Here is a 19082-nt window from a genome sequence, read left to right on the forward strand (position 1 = left end):
GCAGGCAGGCCTTGCCCAGCTTTCCACGGCCTGCGCTAGTGGCGCTGGGGCAGGGCTGCTGCAGTTTTGTCCTCCCCCGGCCTGTGCCTCTTGGGAAGTCACCGTGTCCTCCTCAGCTCACTGTGGTCATTTTATTCCCTCTCCTATTACCGTAACTCAGCTCAAGTTTTGAGCACTACTGAAATTTTAGGAGTAGATTTACACATAGTTGGGAATTCAGTTTTTCCAGGGAAAGCTGAAGGCGCCTGTGCAAACCACTCTGACTACTAGCAAAAAGGTACATTTCCCTGCTGGAGGGTCTGTCTCCACCTCGGTGCAGCATGAACCCCCACAGGGCGGGACAAAGGAGGCTATCCATTTCTTATATCCTCACAACTTTGTAGTGTCTGCCATAAAAAAATTGGTATTTATCAAATAAATTTTTCTTTTTCTAAGCTTTTATGAAGAACCTGCCTTTGTTCACTTGCTTTACAGCTGGTAATTTATGAGTTTATAGGATGCATTTGGGGTAGAAAGGAAGAACCCTATTACAACGACTGTCGCAGTGAGGCCCTACTAACCCTTACTACCTCTGTCACACTGGTCTGGGTTTTCGCCAACGCTGTACTGCATTCAAAGTCTCCCATTTCATAGTTTTAGACATTTTCTGAATACAACTTATCTTTGCAAAATTTACCCTTTAATAATACCATCTTACATTTATCAGGAAGCATTTAAAAGGAAAAAAGTTTAAGTACTGCTTGACAAGAACCCCATGAGGTGGAGAGGAGACGTGACCTGAGTGTGCACATACGTGCAGGTTTATATGTCCGCACACACATTTCCAATCCACAAGTCTCAGGAGGCGTAAGCAAGAACAAGGCAGAGCCGTGGTCCCCCTGACTGAGGAGGGTGCACACCACACACCGGAAGCGCTGCGCAAGGTCCCCCAGCTGTTCAGCAGCAGAAGCAAAGAGCCAACGTCATGGCCACACAGAACACCACACAGCAAATGGTGCCCCTCCCAGTCACACCTCGTGGCCCCTGCACTGACCTGGTCTGATACATTGTACCAGTCGTAATCAAAGGAGTGGACATTCTTGAGCTGAGAGAAGGACAAGATGAACAGGTTGTAGCAGGCCCGGGAGGTGTACAGCAGGATGACCGTGACACCAATGGCAGTCACTTGGCACACAGAGGAGCCCTGTAAGAGAAAACCAGCAGGGTGGGCCACGGCAGGTCCAGGGCACTGGTCCCTTGCCTGTTCCTCACCCAGTGTCACCCAGGAGCCCTTGGGGGGTTTCAGAGGCGCTCCACCCCAGGCCTAAAACCCCTTGGTGCCTCTGTGCAATTTCAGATTTCAAGGTGTCTGATGGCTGTGACAGTGCAGTCTCTACAGACCCTCTGCCTCAAGCCTAGAAAGTCCGAGGGGCTTGTGCTGTTGTTAAGTCTCCCACTGCCACACTCAACTCCAACATCCTCCTAGTCCAGAGGCACAGCAGGCACACCAGGCCACGCTCTAGCTTAGGGGAAACAGAAACAGTCTCAGAGGGACAGGGGCTGAGACAGGAGGTGGCCAGTACTGCCCAGTGTGCTAGAATATGCTCTTTCTCAAAACCTACAGCTGTGGAGGAGAAACCAACATGAGTCCTGACATGATTCTGAGTGGAATTACACGGAAATCCGTGACCCATGCTCCCCTCTATAAAGCTATCAACTTCTCAAGCCAATTAAAGAACCTCTAGTTGAAAACACGGAGGGGCTAGGGATTTAGTTCAGCGGCACAGCACCTGCCTGGCAAGCGCAAGGTCAAGAGTTCAATTCCCGGTACCGGAAAAAAAACAACAAAAAAAGAAAACACAGTTAACATGACCAAAAAGATTAAAACTGAGTTTTGAATTTGGAAGTCATTAACTAAATCCAAAATACCATTTCATTTCAGCAATAGTTCTTTGTTGGCTCATAAACCACAAAGGTGAGCAAAATAGCACTGTAACAGTGTACAAGTTAACCCCTTCTGTTGAAGAGCAGTCTTAAAATGCCTTGATTAGTCACTATATGGGAGATAAAGTAACAGAGAAAGTTAAAGCAAAATCAAGTTTAAAATACAACAATTTAGAAATGAAAGAACTACTCTGTCACACTTTTGCAAGAATCTGGCTAACTCCCAAGATGCCCTGTGAGAATCAAAGTTAGAAACAGATTTTATCTGCTGACCACTTCTAAAGACAACACTGGGAGACAAAGCTGCCACTTCTGACCAGAAACACTGAAATCAAATGAGCCCTAAGGGAGGCAGGTGGATGGCAGATCCTCCACAAGGCACTGTGTCTCAGACGCAGAGGAGCTGGGCAGATCACTCAACCATTTATAGTGAGGGAAGCCAGGTCCACAGAGGCAAAGTGTCGGGGCAGGGTCCCGAGCCGGCCCCGGCTTCCAGGCTCAGGTTTGGAATGTCAGTGAGGGAATCTGGAGGATCTGGCTGACCAGATGCACTCTGGCACCACAGCATATCTGCACATGTGCCCTTCACAGCCCTAGAGACAGGAAGGCGGGACACGGGAGCTGAGGGTGCAAGGCAGAGCATGGAAGAAGGGAGCGGGCCAGGAGCTTCCCTCCTACTCATGTGTGGCCCAGTCTCTGAACCCCCCACAGGCAGGACAGTCTCCTGAACCCCACTTCCGACCACAAAGGAGAGGCTGCTTGAGGGCACTGCGTTCAAGTGTAAGCCTGAATCTGAGTCTACAAAGCAGCACAAGAAGGTGGTGAAGCCCACAGACCCTGCCAGGTGTGACTCAGCGTTGTCCCTGCTAGCAGCATGGCCTAGGGTGAGCGATTTGGGCTCTCTGTGCCTCATTTCCCTATCCATAGAATGGGAATTATAACACCGCCTAACCCAGTAGATCTGTTAGAATGACATCAGGTGTGTACACATAAAGTGCTTGTCAACGTGCCAGGGACACGACACTAGGTAACGTGTTTGCTATGAGTGTTGTTGCTATAGTGAATCCCACTAGTCCTTTAAAATATAGGTTAAATAACTCTCTATGAACCAGACTGAACCCTGCCAATGATCCCACACACACACTGACACTCTTAAGCCACCTAGAGAACAATTCCCACACCCAAGGTTCTGCGACCTCACACCCCCGTGTCCTGGTGACCACGGTGCGGCAATCATCTGCTAAAGGACGGGTGCGTTCAGAAAGATTTGTGTCTCTCTTGTCTACAAACCAGACATGTATTTTTAAAGTAAGTTTCATGGGAGGGATCTGAGCACATTCCCACCCTACCTTAGATTCCAAGTAAATGCTAGCTAAGGACATCTTTGAGATTTTGTAGAGACAGATGGACAGAGAGATGGCACACAGCACGAAGAGTGTGTCATTAATGGCCACTCGCACGGAGACGATGACCTTCCTGTCCCAATTTCCTGTCTTCACCAGCACAGCACAGGTCAAGTTCACCACCAGGAAAACAAGACTGATGAAGAGGGAGACCAGATAGGGGGGCAACCTGGAAAAGAAGAGGGAGAAATTTAAGGCCCGAATTCTTCCACACTGGCTGTACATTCTGGGTCGCGGGCTGTGAAACGCAGTGGTTAACCGTTTCCAAAGTAGACATACCAAAGTAACACATTTAAGAGCTTGGACTTCAGCCATAGAGATTCCAGATTCAAGTTACTAAATGACCACAAGCTGTGCCCGAGGGCCCTTCATGAAGGACTTCACTGTTTCCAGGAGATCATGAGGCCTGGGTGTGAGCTCAAAGTGCTGGCTGGCCTGCACGAGACCCCGACACACTCCCTCTACGCAGGGAGGTCACGGTGAGAGCCAAGTGCTCGAGCTGAGACAGGGTTCCAGGGATAGCACTGACCACTCAGCACCCTCAGACGACAAACACAGCCTCTGAGCCCAGTTCCACCCCCTAAAAACAAGATCCCGCAGTACCCACCTCACAGTAGGTGTCTGTAGAGAGTTAAGTGTGGTACTACAGTCAGCCCCCCACATCCACTAGATCCACAGCCCAATTCAACCAGCTCAGAGGAACCATTTTAACTGCATATGAATTAAACATGTACTTTTCTGTCATTATTCCCTAAGCAATACAGTATAATAGTTATTTACATAGCATTCACGCTGTATTCAGTATTAAATTTAGAGATGATTTAAAGTTACAAAGGACGATTACGTGGCTCCTACATAAATACTGTGCCATCTGACGTGAGTGTCCAGAGGTTTTGGTCTGTGAGGCAGGTGCTGGAACTAACCCACCATGGATACTAAAGGGCAGGTGCATTTGTGTAAGACGGGTTGAATGTTTCGCCCCAAGAAGTCATTAAGCAGAGCCCAGGGGTTCTCATGGCTGGGTGAAGCTCTTGCTACAAACCAGCCACAGGAGCTGCCCTCACTGGACAGGAACTGTCCATTTCACTGGCCACCTGCACAGCGCCGCACACGCCCCAGGAGCCCCGTATCCAGCTAACATGAAGTCCCCTCAGATTAGCTGCAACTGAAGCCCCACTTCCTGGGAGCCCACACATATCTCAGGTGACCACTATGACCATGTGGTAATGTGCAGATAAGGAACTGCCTTACTTGCTCAAAGACAGGCTGGTTCAAGTTGAATAATTTGTAATTCAACTCAGAGAGCAGAAAACCATGAACAAAAGTGGTGTGTGGAACTAGAATGTGATCACAGTGTCTTCAAAAGCTACCCCAGAGCCAAGCATGGTGGTGCAGCACACCTGTAATCCCAGCACTGAAGCGGCTGAGGCAGGAGGATCTCAAATTCCAGGTCAGCCTAGGCTACAAAGTGAGTTCAACGCCAGCCTGAACTGCATAACAAGACCCTGTCTCAATCAATCAATAAAAACATACATACATATGAAAGCTACCCCAGACTAAAGACAGAAACCCAGATTCCTGTTTCAGCTCCCAACATCCACTGATGATGAGGAGCAAAGGGAACAAGAGGGGCTGCAAGACAAAGGGGCAGAGAAGGAGAGAGGAAGGGGAGGAGTGGAGAGGGGGAACAGAGACAGACGGAGGAGAGGAGAGGCCCTGGCCTCAGCCTTACGTTCACTTCCTGCCCTCAGACACCCATGTGCTATGCTAACCCCCGCTTTCTCACGCTGAGTGGGGAGGGATTTCATGCCATGCAATTAAATGGCACCACCACTAGCAGTCTCTCACAGGGCTCCCAGAACCTGCGCTCTCCCAGAGGGCTTTGCCCATCCAGCTGCCACATGCCCTGCGGCTCTCAGTAGCAGCCTGCCTACTCTCCTCCCACTCAGGCACATGTGGACACAACACACAAGCATGCGTCTGACATGGGCTTTCCTGGACCCCTGCAAGTAAGCTACAGACTTACCAGAGCTTCTAACAAAGGATGTGGCCAATGACCTGCCCGATGCCACCCCTACCGAGATGTTAAGTTCCCTGAGACCAAACTCAGGCTGTTTTCTAACCCCTGTGTCTACACTGCAGGTGGCAGGGGCTCTCTGCTGTGTTGAGAGGAAGGGAGGGAAAAAGCGAAAGCTTAGTCCAAAATCCACTACATGAGACACCTGAACGCGCTCCCGCCTGTCCCTGGAAATACTCACAGTGCCGCTCTCTGCCCCTCACTGGGACCGTCTGGCAGGGAAGAGGTACCCCAGGCGGGGCAGAGGAGTTCACACACCACCCAGTGTCGGGGGCTGCTCGCTCCTCCTCGGGCCTGTCCTCCGCACAGCTTGGATGGCAAGAAGGTGCCACAGCAGAGCCCATGTGCCTTGCCAGAGTGACAAGACGGGTGGGCCAGAGATGAGAGCCGGACAGACGTGCAGGAGGAGCACGGGGGCAGGGCTGGGTACACGGCAAGGGAGCAACGGGGAAGCGGGAGAGAAGAGGGCCCAGGAGACTTAGGGACATGACGCTGAACCACCACCGAGCGGTGGCCGTGCTCTCTGGGTCTGAGAAGGTTGGTCTGTGGAGCAGGGCAGGGCACAGGCAGGACAGAGACCACAGAGCTTTCTTGGGGGGCGCTCATACAGGGAGCAAGTGACATCAGGGAAAGAGGCAGGGTAGGCCGGAAGTTGTGGTCTGAACTGCGACCACCGCCCCAGGAAGTCCACGGCGTGAACAGTGCCCCCTGGATCAGTGCCTGGGAGAGACAAGTCCTGGGAACTCCACTGTGGGTCACAACACACTTTAAAGTTTTTCAAGCAGAAAGAAATGTCTCTGGAAAAAGAAATATTAATGATTTACCAAGGACAGTTATTCTCCAGGTCATGACCACTGATCCGGACCCTCCAAGGCCACCTCCGCTTCCCTGCCATGCCCGGCTGTGCTCTCTGCACCCCAGCATCAACCCCCGCCCCGTCTGCGGTACAGGAAGGGCGCCCCAGCCCCAGCCTAGTCCCCAGCCACGACACCCGCCGGCAAGTGCTGTGCACATCTGCCCTGTCCCTTCCACGCCACACTGCTCCCCACCACCAGCGTCACCATGCCCCAGGAGAGGTTTCTTCCTTCCTGCAATCTGTGGTGAAGCCTGCAGCATGCCTCGAGCTGAGAGGGTCAAAATGAGGAAACAGAAATGCACACCCAGCCTGGGGCCAGTCACCCGCCCAGGCCAACCACCCAGCCCTCCACTCTCCAGCCACAGTGGGTGCTCACGCCAGGCTCAGAAAGGACGGCTGCACAGCCCCGGGCACCACATCTGGCTCAGAGGGAGCTGGGGCAGATTATATCTGTCCTCTCAGGGAGGGGGAAGCCACAGCGTGTGGGGTGGGACAAAGATACTGCTCTGAAGGAATCACCAAAGATCTGCACCCCGGTTCCTGTAGTCTGGCTTGAGTGTTTTATTATGGTCCATCGTGCTTCCATGAAGCACACACTTCGGAATCTCGGAGAACACCCCAGCCTGCTGCTTCTGGACCCCCTTCTCCCCGCCCCCATACTGCCAATGACAATGTATCACTGTATTTCCTTAGAGCTGGGGGGTGGGAAATAGATTTTTTTTCTTTCCACGTCTGTAAGACTTGGGCATCTCTAATGCAAAATTGAAAAATCAGAGACATTTTTCTTTGTAGTGGTCAGGATTGAACCCAGGGCCTTGCACATTCAACAAGGGTGCTCTACTACTGAGCTACATACCCATCCCTGAAACTGGAACAACTCTGAGTGCCGACATTACACCTCCCAGTTTCAGGTTTGCCAGATATAGTGGTATTTCCCTGTGATCCCAGTTGCTTGTAGGATCATGAGTTCAAGTCCACCCTGGGCAACACAACAAGACCCCATCTCAAAAAAAGAAAAAAAGAGTATCAGATTTCAGAGCATTTTGGATTTCTGACTTTTTGACTCAGGATGCTCAAGCAGTAAAGTCTATGCAGTTCCAGCTGATCAGTCTGGGGAAAATGTAAGTAGAACGACCCAAAAAGGAGTAAAGGAAAACAGCACACTCAGGAGAAAACCACATCCCAGGGCAAGTCTCCGGACTTGTATCCTGGCGGGGCCCTAGATGTCATTTCCCAAACTTCAGAGAAACTACCTGAACGTGTCCCCCTGGATGTAAAGCAGGGTGAAAGTATCACAATTTCAAAATTTTAAATCAAGTTAGATCGTACACACAGTGGACTCAGTATCCACAGAGAACTGGTTCAAGGGCTCCCAGATACCAAAACCCAGATGGCACAGCCCTTACATCAAATGGCACAGTATTTGCACAGAACCTGTATACATCCATCCGTGGAGCTTAGGTCCTGTCTGCATTACTTACAATATTTACTACGATGCCAAGTACTATGTCTGTAGCTGCTACATAGTATTTAGGGAATAAGGACAAGAAAGTCTATACATGCTAAGTATAGATACAATTTTTTTCTGAGTATTTTTGATCTATAGTTGGTTGAACCCATGGATATGGAACACAGACTATATTTAAATAAACTATAATATGTATACATTTTAACATTTTTTTAAGTAACAAAATAATCTTTCATCCTGACCTATGCAGGTGACCTGCCACGGTTGCCTTCCTAGAACCATGTGCCTAGGATGGGCAGTGCTCCAGGGTGAGACCATTCATACACCACAGGCCTTTTCTCCCTTAGGCCCCACCCTTACCAAATTGGGCCCCCACCTCCCCATGATGGAGATATGGGGCTTGAACCCAGGGCCTTTGCACTGAGCCATATCCCCAGCCCTGTACCCACATTTTTTTTTAAGTACTATCTTGCTAAGTTGCCCAGGCTGGGCTTAACCTTGGGATCCTCATGCCTCAGCCTTGCGTGTTGGGAGTAAGGTGCACACCACCCTGCCCAGCTCAAGTCTAACCATTCTTCTTTTTTTTTTTTTTTTTTGGGTTTTGGTTTTTTTCCGGTACCGGGAATCAAACTCACGACCTTGCACTTGCCAGGCAGGCGCTGTGCCGCTGAACTAAATCCCCAGCCCCAAGTCTAACCATTCTTTAAACCCTGGCTTTAGGCTTGGGGATCACAGGCCTCCTTGAAAATCTGAGGAAAGCCACAGACCACCTCCCCAGGGAAAGTATGTGGTGCCACCTCTTCTTATAAATTGGGCTCATAATTTAAGGGGCTCCCTTCCCAACCTAAGGCTCTCCACAGGCACCCCAGCACGAGCCAAATACCTGTCACTCCCATGGCCCACAGCAGCAGCATCACTGGGAGGTAATTTAAAAAGGGGTGGAGACCTCTTGAAGTGGGTGGATCACGGGAGTGTGCCCCGGGTCTGTATTTGCTCCCCAGCCCCTTTCCTGCTCTTTCTCCTCCGTTTCCAGCTGCCCCTGGTGAGCAGCTTTCTTCTGCCACAGCCTTCCTGCCCTGGAGCAGCCGACATGGACTGAAACCTCCGGAAGCATGAGCCAAAATCAATCTCTTCCCTCTAACTGCCGCAGGTACAGCACCTGGTCGCCGCGGCAGAAGGCTGACACACTCGAGGAAGTCGTAACCCATGAGCTGCCTCTCATGCGGAGGATGCCACAGGCGCACAGCAGGCAAGCGGGACCATTCAGGGCTCCCAGGGAAGCAGCTCATGCACAGCCCAGAGCACAAGTGAGAGGTGGCTTCATGTGCAAGCTTCCAGCTCCATCATGGAGAGAAATGCCCAGGTACTCACCGGTATTTGAGTAATTCTGGAGAGTATTTGGACTTGGCTTTGAAAATCACCTGCAACGACAAAAAAAAAACAAACACAGGTTCAGGCACAGCGAGCTGACACCAAAATCCAAGGCCAGTGCTCTGATCCCTCCCCCTTCCCTATACCCCCAAGTGCTCAGGCACATTTCCTGAAACTGAGGTGCCCACGTTGTGTAAGCACATTTGTTACGTAAACTTTTTAAAACTGTGTATACAATTTTAAATTTAAAAGGAAAGATATTTAGGAATGGCTAACACGGTTTTAAAAAGAAAACATAAGTAAAGCTGTTACTGATCTACTTGTATCAAGTTCTTCTCGTTTTAAGATTGTTATGTGAAATCAACAGGCCACCATTTCCATTAAGAATCTGCACTGGCACCAAGTTGCTGCAGTGTGAATGTAGGCATCCTACAAACCAGGTCTCAACCTTTGCAGCATATACGTAATAATACAACACCTGGGGAGTACAGAAGTGTCAAGCCGGACTGTTTTCTCTGGAGAAGTATTACAATTTCCCAAGAGCTGCAAGTACACAATCGTGACCACACCCACACACGGTGAGTGTGGCAATGGACGCAGAGCGCCTCGCCTCGGAGAAGACTAGAGGACGCAGAAAGGCGCCCACTCAAGCACCAGCCCCACTCCTCCAGCATGTGAGTCTCGCCAGGATATCGGGGAACAGGTGGGGCAGGAGCACATGGGCACCTGTGTTGATGGTCCCTGGGTCCTTGACATTTAAAGGGTGGCAGAAGAAAAGAGGGGTACGGAAGATTAGAGGAGTGATGATCCAGTGAGGTCAGGGACCCACCTCTCAGATAGTCTGGGCTCTCTGGCCAACATCCTTATCCATCCCCTCCCACCTGTCTACACTGTTTCTGTCTTTTTCAATGCCACAAGTAAATGAGATCCGGCAGCACCTTCCCCCTGTGCCTGGCTGACTCACTCAGTATCATTCAGGTCCACACTGAGTAAGTTCTGGAGACCTCAAGTGCTATCACTGTGCTTAACAATTATACTGTGTCCTATACAATACTTGCAATTTGCTAAAGAAAAAGTAGATCTTAAAAAGTTCTCACCACAACAAAGGGAATAATGCCAGGGCATGGTGGCACATGGCTATAATCCCTGCACTAGGGAGGCTGAGGCACGAGGATCACCGTAAGTTGCCAGCCCGGGCTACAAAGTGAGTTCAAGGCCAACCTGAACTACACAGTGAGACCCTGTCTCAAAAAAAAAAAAAAAAAAAGAAAAAAAGAAAAAGAATAATTACATAAGAGGACAGATGTGCTAATTGGCTGATTGTGGTAATCACTATGGATACATAAACCAAAATGTCACAGTGTGCACCCTGAATGAACACAATTTTTGTCAATTATATCTCAATAAGGCAAAAAAAAAAAGAAAGAAAAAAGACACCTCACATTCCATGCTTGTTGTCCATGGACTTTCCCGGTGCCAACCCTAGACCTGTGACAGCTCTCTGGACTCCCACTGCCCCCAACACATGGCCCCCGCCCAAACCCCAGTCACACGGCGCCCCTTCTCCTCAGCTCTCCGCACACGGCTCTCCTCTCAGGGTTTGCTCAGTCCCTGCAAATATTTGTCTAAGGACTGAACAGGGCTGAGGTGACAGGACTCAGTGGCAGGCAGGGGGCAGGAGCTCCTGTCCTGGGGGAAGGGAAGACAGCTCAGGGTCTGTGGGGACACATGGGTGTGAGGTGGGTGTTGCCGAGATGCCACCTTGTCTGAGGAGGAAGCAGGCACAATCTGTTTGAGGGAGGGGCATCTGAAAGGAACCCTGAAGTCCCTCAGGAACCCTGGTGGCTGCTGATGCACAAGAGACTCTGGGCCCCTTCCCCGAATCCATCCACACACAAGCCACTCCCTGGGGAACCTTCTCGAAGACGTTCTGATGACCTAAGTAGTTTGCAGGCTTTCAGAAGCAGAGGACTTCCCCCAGGAACTTGTGAAAAATGCAAAGCCTAAGACTTCTCCTTTCAAGGATCCTAGTCCAAGGCATCCAGGTGGACCCAGGAATCTGCACTCCCATGGCTCTGGGGTGATTCTCCTAGCTAGCCCAGGGGCCCTGGTGGGAAATTCCGATCTACACAGAATGGAGCTGCCAGACCCAATACTCCTGAAGAGCTCTGCCATTATCACAGCCATCATCCTCCAGAGCAGTTCCCAGTGAGACCGCTGAGGCGAGACTGTGGACGGGAAACACAGTGGGAGCCTCAGACACCGTCTACACTCAGGCCACACAGATCACCATGGGGGACCGCAGATATTCCCCACAGCTACAGAGCAAGCACCTCCCCCTTTTCAGCCTCCTCAGGGCTTTGTAGGTGGGCCTTGCAGCTGTATGGAGAAACTGTGTAGTTTCTACCTAGGTGCCATCGCACACATTTGTAATCCTAGCTGCTTGCTTGGCTGAGGCAGGACGATCACAAGGTGGAGTCTTGTCTGGGCAACTCGGTGAAACTGCGTCTCAAAATAAAATAAAAAGGTACTTGCCTAGCACGCGGAAGGCCATGAGCTAAGTCCCTAGCACCAAGGGGAAAAACAGAATGATGTCATTCCTGACATGACTCTGTCTCTGCCCTAAACCCTCTTGGAAGTAGATAGGACGCAGGAATTTGTAACATAAAAACATTAAAACCGTACAACCTCTAGTAATATGAGCAGCACAGGCCCGTGCCCCCACCTCACAGAAGCCCTGACAGGGGCTTTCAGGCTGGGCCTGTCACCTTTGGTATTTCCCTGCCACCCTTAAGGAAAAACGTTACCCACAACCTCTCTTAGGAACAAGGGATGAGTTAGAACCTGACCCCTAAGTTCTGCTACAAAACACCATCCTCCTGTTAAACAGTACTTGAGGATCTTGCTTTCAATAACTGCAAGACTTCTTCAAACTACCAAAGGAGAAGAAAGGACACTATTTTTTAAAAGGTATCTGACCTTAGCCAGATGTGGCGGCACCCGCTACTCAGGAGGCTGAGGAGGGAGTACAGAAAGTTCAAGGCCAGCCTGGGCATTGTGTCTCAAAATAAAAAATAAAAAGGGCTGGGGTTTGTAGCTCAGTGGCAGATGGCTTGCCTAGTATGCATGACGCCCTGGGTTCCATCCCTAGCACCAAAAACAAAAGCGTCTGACCATGTATGTTTTGTTTTCCAAATGGGGCATAGTGGTGATCACTCCAGGCAGGTAACTCAATCTCTCCACTCCGCCCACTCTTAACGAACAGTATACAGCTCCAAGCATCACCCAAGGTGACTCCAGGGTGCCAGGGAGCCCCCTGCTGTGGACTCAACTCTGTGCAATGACAAATCAAGTGTATCTACTGCGTAGAAATACCACATTTTCTTCATCCATTCATCTGCTGATGGACACACTGTATACGCCGTGTTTGTCCGTAAGAACTGGAAATCTAGCAATTATAAATTATGCTGCTATAAGCATGAGTAGGCACGTATCACTGTAATACGATGCCTTTACCTCTTTCAGGAAGTTAATTTAGAAGGGGACTAGCTGGATCAAATGGAATTTCTAGTTTTAGTTTCTTGAAGACTCTCCATACTGATCTCCGTAGTGCTTTTACTAGTTCACACTGCCACCAACAGTGTAGAAGGGCTCCTTTTCCCCCAGCAGCCTCACAAGCATGTTATTATTTCTTCATGATGGCCATTCGTTCTGGAGTAAGATGGTACCCTAATGTAGTTTTAATGTTAGCTATTTGGTAAAAATCACCTAAAAATGAGAGAGAGAGACCTAAAAACGAGAGCCAGAGACAGAGATGATGAATAATGTGCCAAGGGAAAGGAGGAGGGAAGCAGGGAGGGAGGGAAGGAGGGAGGGAAAGAGGGAGGGAGGGAGGGAGGGAGGGAGGGAAGGAGGGAAGGATGGAGGGAGGGAGGGAGGTATGACCAGTCTGCCTCCCATGCACCCACAGGCCCATCGGAGAGGCAGGAGTCCCACAGGCAGCAGCAAAGAGGAAGGACTGGTCAGAGTGCAGGGGGCTGATCTGCAGGTTTGGGCTCCACCTCAGGTGGGAACATCGGCTCTTCTCAGCCCTGTGGCCCGTGCTGCTGACACAACTCTCAGTTACATGAGGACAAAGGAAAGAGTGCGGTGGATTAGGACCAATGCACAGCCACTGTGGGGTCCCAGCTCACTCCCACACTTGCTAATGCTGTGCCTCTTTTGCCTGAGATCTGGAGAATGATGTCCGGGCGAGAGCTGCAAAAACAGGCGTACATTCTATTGACAGAGTAGCCCACCTGCCTGCCCGCCCCATGCTCTTCCGGTCCCTGCAGTTCCTGGCCCCACAGCTCTGTCCCACACTGCAGCTGGGTGATGGCCCGAGTGGAGTCAGGACTAGGGGGAGGCAGCCTCCAAGATGTTCCTCAGAACTGGAAATTCATAATAAACCTAACTGGAAACAATGCCATGTGATCAAACAACTTTAGAAACTGTCGGGAAAACACTTTTTCCTGTAAGACCTCTCAGAGCCCTTAAAAGGCTAATATGCCCTCTTCTTTTGAGACAGGGTCTTGCAAAGTTGCCCAGGTTGGCCTCAAACTTTCAATCCTCCTGCCTCAGCATCCCATGTAGCTGGTCTTAGAGGTTCTTAAAGTGAATTCTTAAACTCTTTAAAGTGGTATCTTAATTCCTGGCATTTGAAATTGAGTAATATATGTGTGAACTGATATTATATAATCAGGCAACGTAACTCATTATATAGACATAGATATGGATACATATGTATCCATATCTGTGTCCACATGCATGTGTCTGTAATTTCTGTACAATTTTCACCCTTGTTAAAGGGCGGAAATGTCTGAGCCAAATTTTCAAAAAAAAATAAATTCAAGCTCTCCTCCCCCTCCCATGGGTGCTCCAATGGGCTTCGTTAGTGCCCAGAGCCGGAGCTGCACCCGCGCCTCCGCCTGCCCGCTGGCCTGCCAGGACCACGTACCCAGCTGCCCATCTCCATCAGCCCCTCACTGGCTCCCAAGGGCCTTGGCAAGAACTCAACCCAGAGGAGGTGAGGGCTCGAGAGAGGGTGGAAAGGATTAATGACGCTCCCATATTCTACAGACCTGATGACAGCATGGGTGCTCCCTGCCCAGACACCCAAAAACACAGTAACGGGAGAAGACAGTCCATGGTTGAGTTTGTTAAGAGACAAATGAAGCTAGAAAACATTCAAACTGCCTCAACTATCAGGGGTTCATCCCAGCTTGAGAGACACAGAGCACCCAACACTGGGCTGGATTCAAGAAATGTGGAAAATATGGAAAAGGTGCCCCCCTTACAGACATGTCTGTAAATCACCATCCGTGATTACAGACAGACAGACATGCCTGTAAATCACCATCCATGGTGTGAAGAGCTGGGGGGGGGACAGAGGAAGGGGGGTAGAGGGGGTATGTGGGACACATGGGGAGAGAAGGGAGGTGAGGAGGGAAGGTGAAGGAAGGTCTAGGGCGGGGAGGGGAGGGGAGCAGGAAGGCACAGGGAGGTGGGAGGTGTGTGCAGGTGTGAGGAGTAAGCCCAGCAGCCGGGAGGGGAGAGGAGGTATAGGCAGGTTTGAGGAGACACCTGGAGGTGTGAGCAGTGTTGGGAGGTGTGAGGAGTTGAAAGGAGGTGTGGGGAGTCGAGGAGGAGACACAAGGACACAGGGAGAGAAGTGCAGAGTTATGCGGAGACAGGTGGTCTAAGGAGACCCCCGGAACCCACAGAAGGGGAACGGTGAGGTAGCTTGGCTGGGCTGGGCAGGTAAGGTAGCCTGCAGCCAGGTCAGGCTCCTGCAGGAGCCGGATAAGAGGCGCTAAGGGTTTCCAGTAAAGAACCAGTGCCATTAGCAAACAGGTCTGTGCCCAAGAGAGGAGCCCAGGGGTGGGGAGCTGAAGCTATGACTGAGACAGAAGATGAAAACAGGCCTGTGTTTGACGGCAAATCAGACACACACAAATTAGTGCGTACCTAGGCCTGGGGAAGAGCGGGTTGGAGAGAAATGGGGAGTGATCGCTACCGGGCATTCTTGACGGGGTAACAAAAGTTACACAACTGACTGTAGTGATGGCTGCCCAATTCTGTGAATATGGCACCTTTTTACAGGACATTGTACAGAATATGAATTATAGCACAATAAAGATGTTATTAAAAAATTTTAAAAGCATGGGGAGAGGTCAACAAGCAGCCCCCTCAGTGGTCAAGGCCTCAAGGACAGCAGGAGAGTGGCAATGACACATACGCGCTGGGCCTGCAGAAGGGGGACAATGGGGGAAGTGCGCGGGCAGGAGAAGTGGGAGCCTGAATCAGTTCCACTCAGTTTCTCTGTAAAAACGTGTGCTGGTGACAGGCAAAAGAGGTCTTTCAAGGATGCAAGGCCCTGGTTTTAACAACTGGGAGACCCCAGCAAGGCCCTGAGAAGGGCCAGGCGGGGGCACAGAGAAGGTCTGGTGGACACAGGCCCTGGGCCAGGAAACAGGCAGCAGCAGGGACAGAGGGAGGACGGTTGGGAGAAGCAGTTGTGCAGACAGTCGCCCACAGGTTCCCAGTGGCTTCTTGCACGATGTGATCAGGAGCCCAGCAGCAAGTAGAGGGCCATTACAGAGCTTCTCCGGGGTCCTAGGGTGCAGAGAGGGCTGCGGGGAGGTCTCCCCAGAACTTGAGGGAAGTGCTCCCCACTTGGCAAATTCCTTTTGGTCTCAGTGCCATTTCTCTCTTCAAAACCCTACCCAGCCCCTTGGCAGGACCTCACATGGGCCTCTGATGGCACGGAGTGGCTGCTGTGTGTCTGAGTTGCAGGGAGGTGGGGGGGGCCGAGGAGACCCCACACAATTTCCCACAGTGTCCCCTACACTGTGGGTGACCTAAATCCCCTTGAGGTCACCCCATGCCCTCCACCGCACCCCTCCAGGTGACGCAAGAGGCCCAGAGCTCTGCAGGTGACGTACTTGTTTCAGCAGAAGTGGCGGCTGAACTCTGGCTCCCGCCCCTGATAAATCAGTCTGCTGACGCAGCTGCCCGTCTCACCCTGCTGCAGTTCCCAGCTACCACCCCACAGTCAATCTTACTCCTGTCACATCGGCTGCACTGGCAGAGAAGTCCCAAGGCTGAGCTTGTGGGGAGGGGACCCCCTTGTGCAGTGAAACCAACAGGAAACCTCTGCTGTCCCCAAGGGCAGAGGTGGGTGACGACTACATAAAGCTAACTCTGGCTTCCTGCCTCACGCCAGATTTGGAATTCCTCTCTGCAGCGGCTCCACTTTATAATCCTCCCGAAACACAGCCTTCCTAGGGGATCCACGTCTGAAATGTTGCCCACGGGAAGGGACAGGCATGGGGCACACTGCACAGCCCTTACCCTCAGGAAGCCTCGCATCTCCGAGCTCCATGCACCTAGGTCCGCCTGTGGGCTGCAGCCCTTCGGAGACCCTCAGGGTGACTGAGGGGTCTGTAACTGTGAGCACCAAGCACAGACTCCACGTGCTCTCTGTTTTTAAGGGCATGTATGCAAATTCCTTTGGAAATGTTTCAAGTCAATGATGGATTAAAATTTTTTCTTGTTGCTACAGACTGCACCCAAGCCTCATGCATGCCAGGCTAGAGCTCTAGCACTAAAATATATGTCCAGCCCCTTAAACTTTGTATTATAAAATATTTCAGCCAGGTGTGGTGGTACACACCTGTAATTCTAGCACACTGAGAAGCTGAGGCAGGAGGATCACAAGTTTACACTCAGCCTGGACAACTTAGCAGCTTAACACCCTGTCTTAAAAAGAGACTGGGGATGTGGTTCACTTCCATCCCCAATACCACAAAAATGAATAAATGGGCAAAATATTTCACGTATACACAAGAAATGGTATCATAAACACACATGTGCTCACCACTCATTTCTCTCAACCTGAACACTGCATGTTTCCTCCAGTTTTATTTTTAACGAAAATGGTACAACTGCCCTGAGTCAAGCTCTGCCTGGTTCTACTCCCTCCCCAGGGTAATCACCAAGAGTCCCTTTCCCACATTTTCGGGATTTTTTGTTTCAGTACTGACGACTGACTGAGGCCTTTGCACTGAGCTACATCCTCAGCTCTTAAACTTTTTCTCACTTTGAGACAGAGCCTCACAAAGTTGCCCAGGCTGGGTTAGAACTCACGATTCTCCTGCCTCTGTCTTCCGGAGAGCTAGAATCAGAAGCGTATGTTCCCATGCCCACCTATCTGGTGTTCATCTACCCTGGAAGGCTTATCCCTCTATGGGATATACACATATGCATAAACAATGCATAGGCCAGCCTTACACAGTTTTACACATCTCATGAATACATGAACATCTCCCAAAGCCTTCACAGCTTGCCTTTTCACCCATGATGTCTGGAACACAGCTCTAGTTCATCCACTTTCACTGAGGCCCAATATTTGCCACTGTCTAAACAGGCCAGCAGCACACGTCCACCTCCAGTAGAGAGGCACAGAACAATGTTAAGAGTATGTAGTCTGCCTTACCTGGGCTTGTATTCTGGCTCCGCCAATTATCAGCTCTGGGACCCTGGGACAGTTAACCAACCTCTCTGTGCCTCAAGTATCTCATCAGTAAAATGAGGCAGATAACAAACACCCACCTTATGGGTTTTGTGAGACTGAAATGAATTAACACGTTCACAATGGAGCTGTCTTGGGTGGCTTTTTATGAATTTTATTAGTAAAGACCAATAATAGTGATTAGATGTACCACAGGTGATTCAAGCCACCCAATGGTACAGTCATGCATTTACCACCAGTGGTTCAAGCGGTGGGAACGTGCTGTGTAGAGCGCCGGGGCAAACACCTACCACCCAGTGAGTACTATGTGCAGGTGTGCTGCACCTATGCTGTTGCTACTGCTAGGACTGTCTGTCCTCATACTGTTCCCAAACCTTCCTTCTAAATACACAACTCCCAGCCTGCGGTTCCCAGATACCTTCTTGACCCACAAAAGAAACTGTCACACCCAAGAGGTAGGACACGCTGACACTGCAGCACTTGCTGGGCTGTCTGGTGGCCCCTCTGCTGCCCACTTCCTTGATCTGGGGAAGTGACCCAAACCCTAGACCCAGCCTCCTGGGGCACCAGCTGTCAGCTGCTTCTAGCTGTGTTCCCCATGCTCAGCATCCCCGGTCACCAGCTCACCAGAGCAGGGGGACAGTCAGCATCTCCACCCTGGGAAGGAAGATGGGACAGGAGCTTCTTCCACCAGCATCCACCTCGTTCTAAATGCAGCCAGGGGTGCCGCTATGCATAAAAGGAGTTTGTGTTGAAGCCTCTGTTTTCTTCCTTTTACTACCCTTACAGCTCCAAAGATGAGCTCATCCAGAGATGATCTGTTTTTTTTAAAAGCCATGGGATCCCAAGGAAGATGAGAGCATGCAGGGGCTGGGAATATAGCTCAGTGGCACAAGCACCTGCCTGGCAAGCACAAGGTCCTGTGTTCAATTCTAGGTACCAAAAAAAAAACCAAACAAAAATGGAGCAGGGGCTGGGGATGTAGCTCAGTGGCACAAGCACCTGCCTTGTATAAGGTCCCAGCAAGTATAAGGTCCTGAGTTTGATTTCTGGTACCAAAAAAAATTTTTTTAAAAAGGACAGAGCACATGCAGCCCATGTAATTCTGGGGTACAGTGGCCTGAAGCCATGGTGGGCCCTGTCTCTGAGGCCAGCCAGAGCCAAGGCATTGGGGATGGGGTGCCCAAGGGGTGAGTCAGTCTTCACTGGTCAGCTCTCACCTCTGAACCCAGCCAGGACTGACTTCCTGGCCTCGTGGTGACCCTCAAAACACGGAACCCCGGCCTGCGCTGGGTAACTGAGGGACACAAGACCTCCCCCTAGACTCTAAACTTGAGCCCAGCACACGTGCTGGGGCGTGCCACGTGTGAGGCTCCAGACACACATGCCTTCTCTGCCCTTCTCAGGGCTCT

General features: G+C 50.7%; 1 protein-coding gene across 1 annotated transcript in view; it reads right to left on the bottom strand.

Annotated features, from left to right (window-relative positions):
* Positions 1 to 19082, bottom strand: part of Gpr137b (G protein-coupled receptor 137B) — a gene marked incomplete at its 5' end in the record, with an annotated part of 35795 nt that overhangs the window by 6563 nt on the left and 10150 nt on the right. The window contains 3 exon segments of the mRNA XM_005405014.2: positions 1034 to 1183; positions 3273 to 3495; positions 9099 to 9148. Of these exon segments, the coding sequence (XP_005405071.2) occupies positions 1034 to 1183; positions 3273 to 3495; positions 9099 to 9148 (423 nt within the window).

Source organism: Chinchilla lanigera, unplaced genomic scaffold, assembly GCF_000276665.1.
Source record: "Chinchilla lanigera isolate Chin_1 unplaced genomic scaffold, ChiLan1.0 scaffold00091, whole genome shotgun sequence".
Taxonomy (NCBI): Eukaryota; Metazoa; Chordata; class Mammalia; order Rodentia; family Chinchillidae; genus Chinchilla; species Chinchilla lanigera.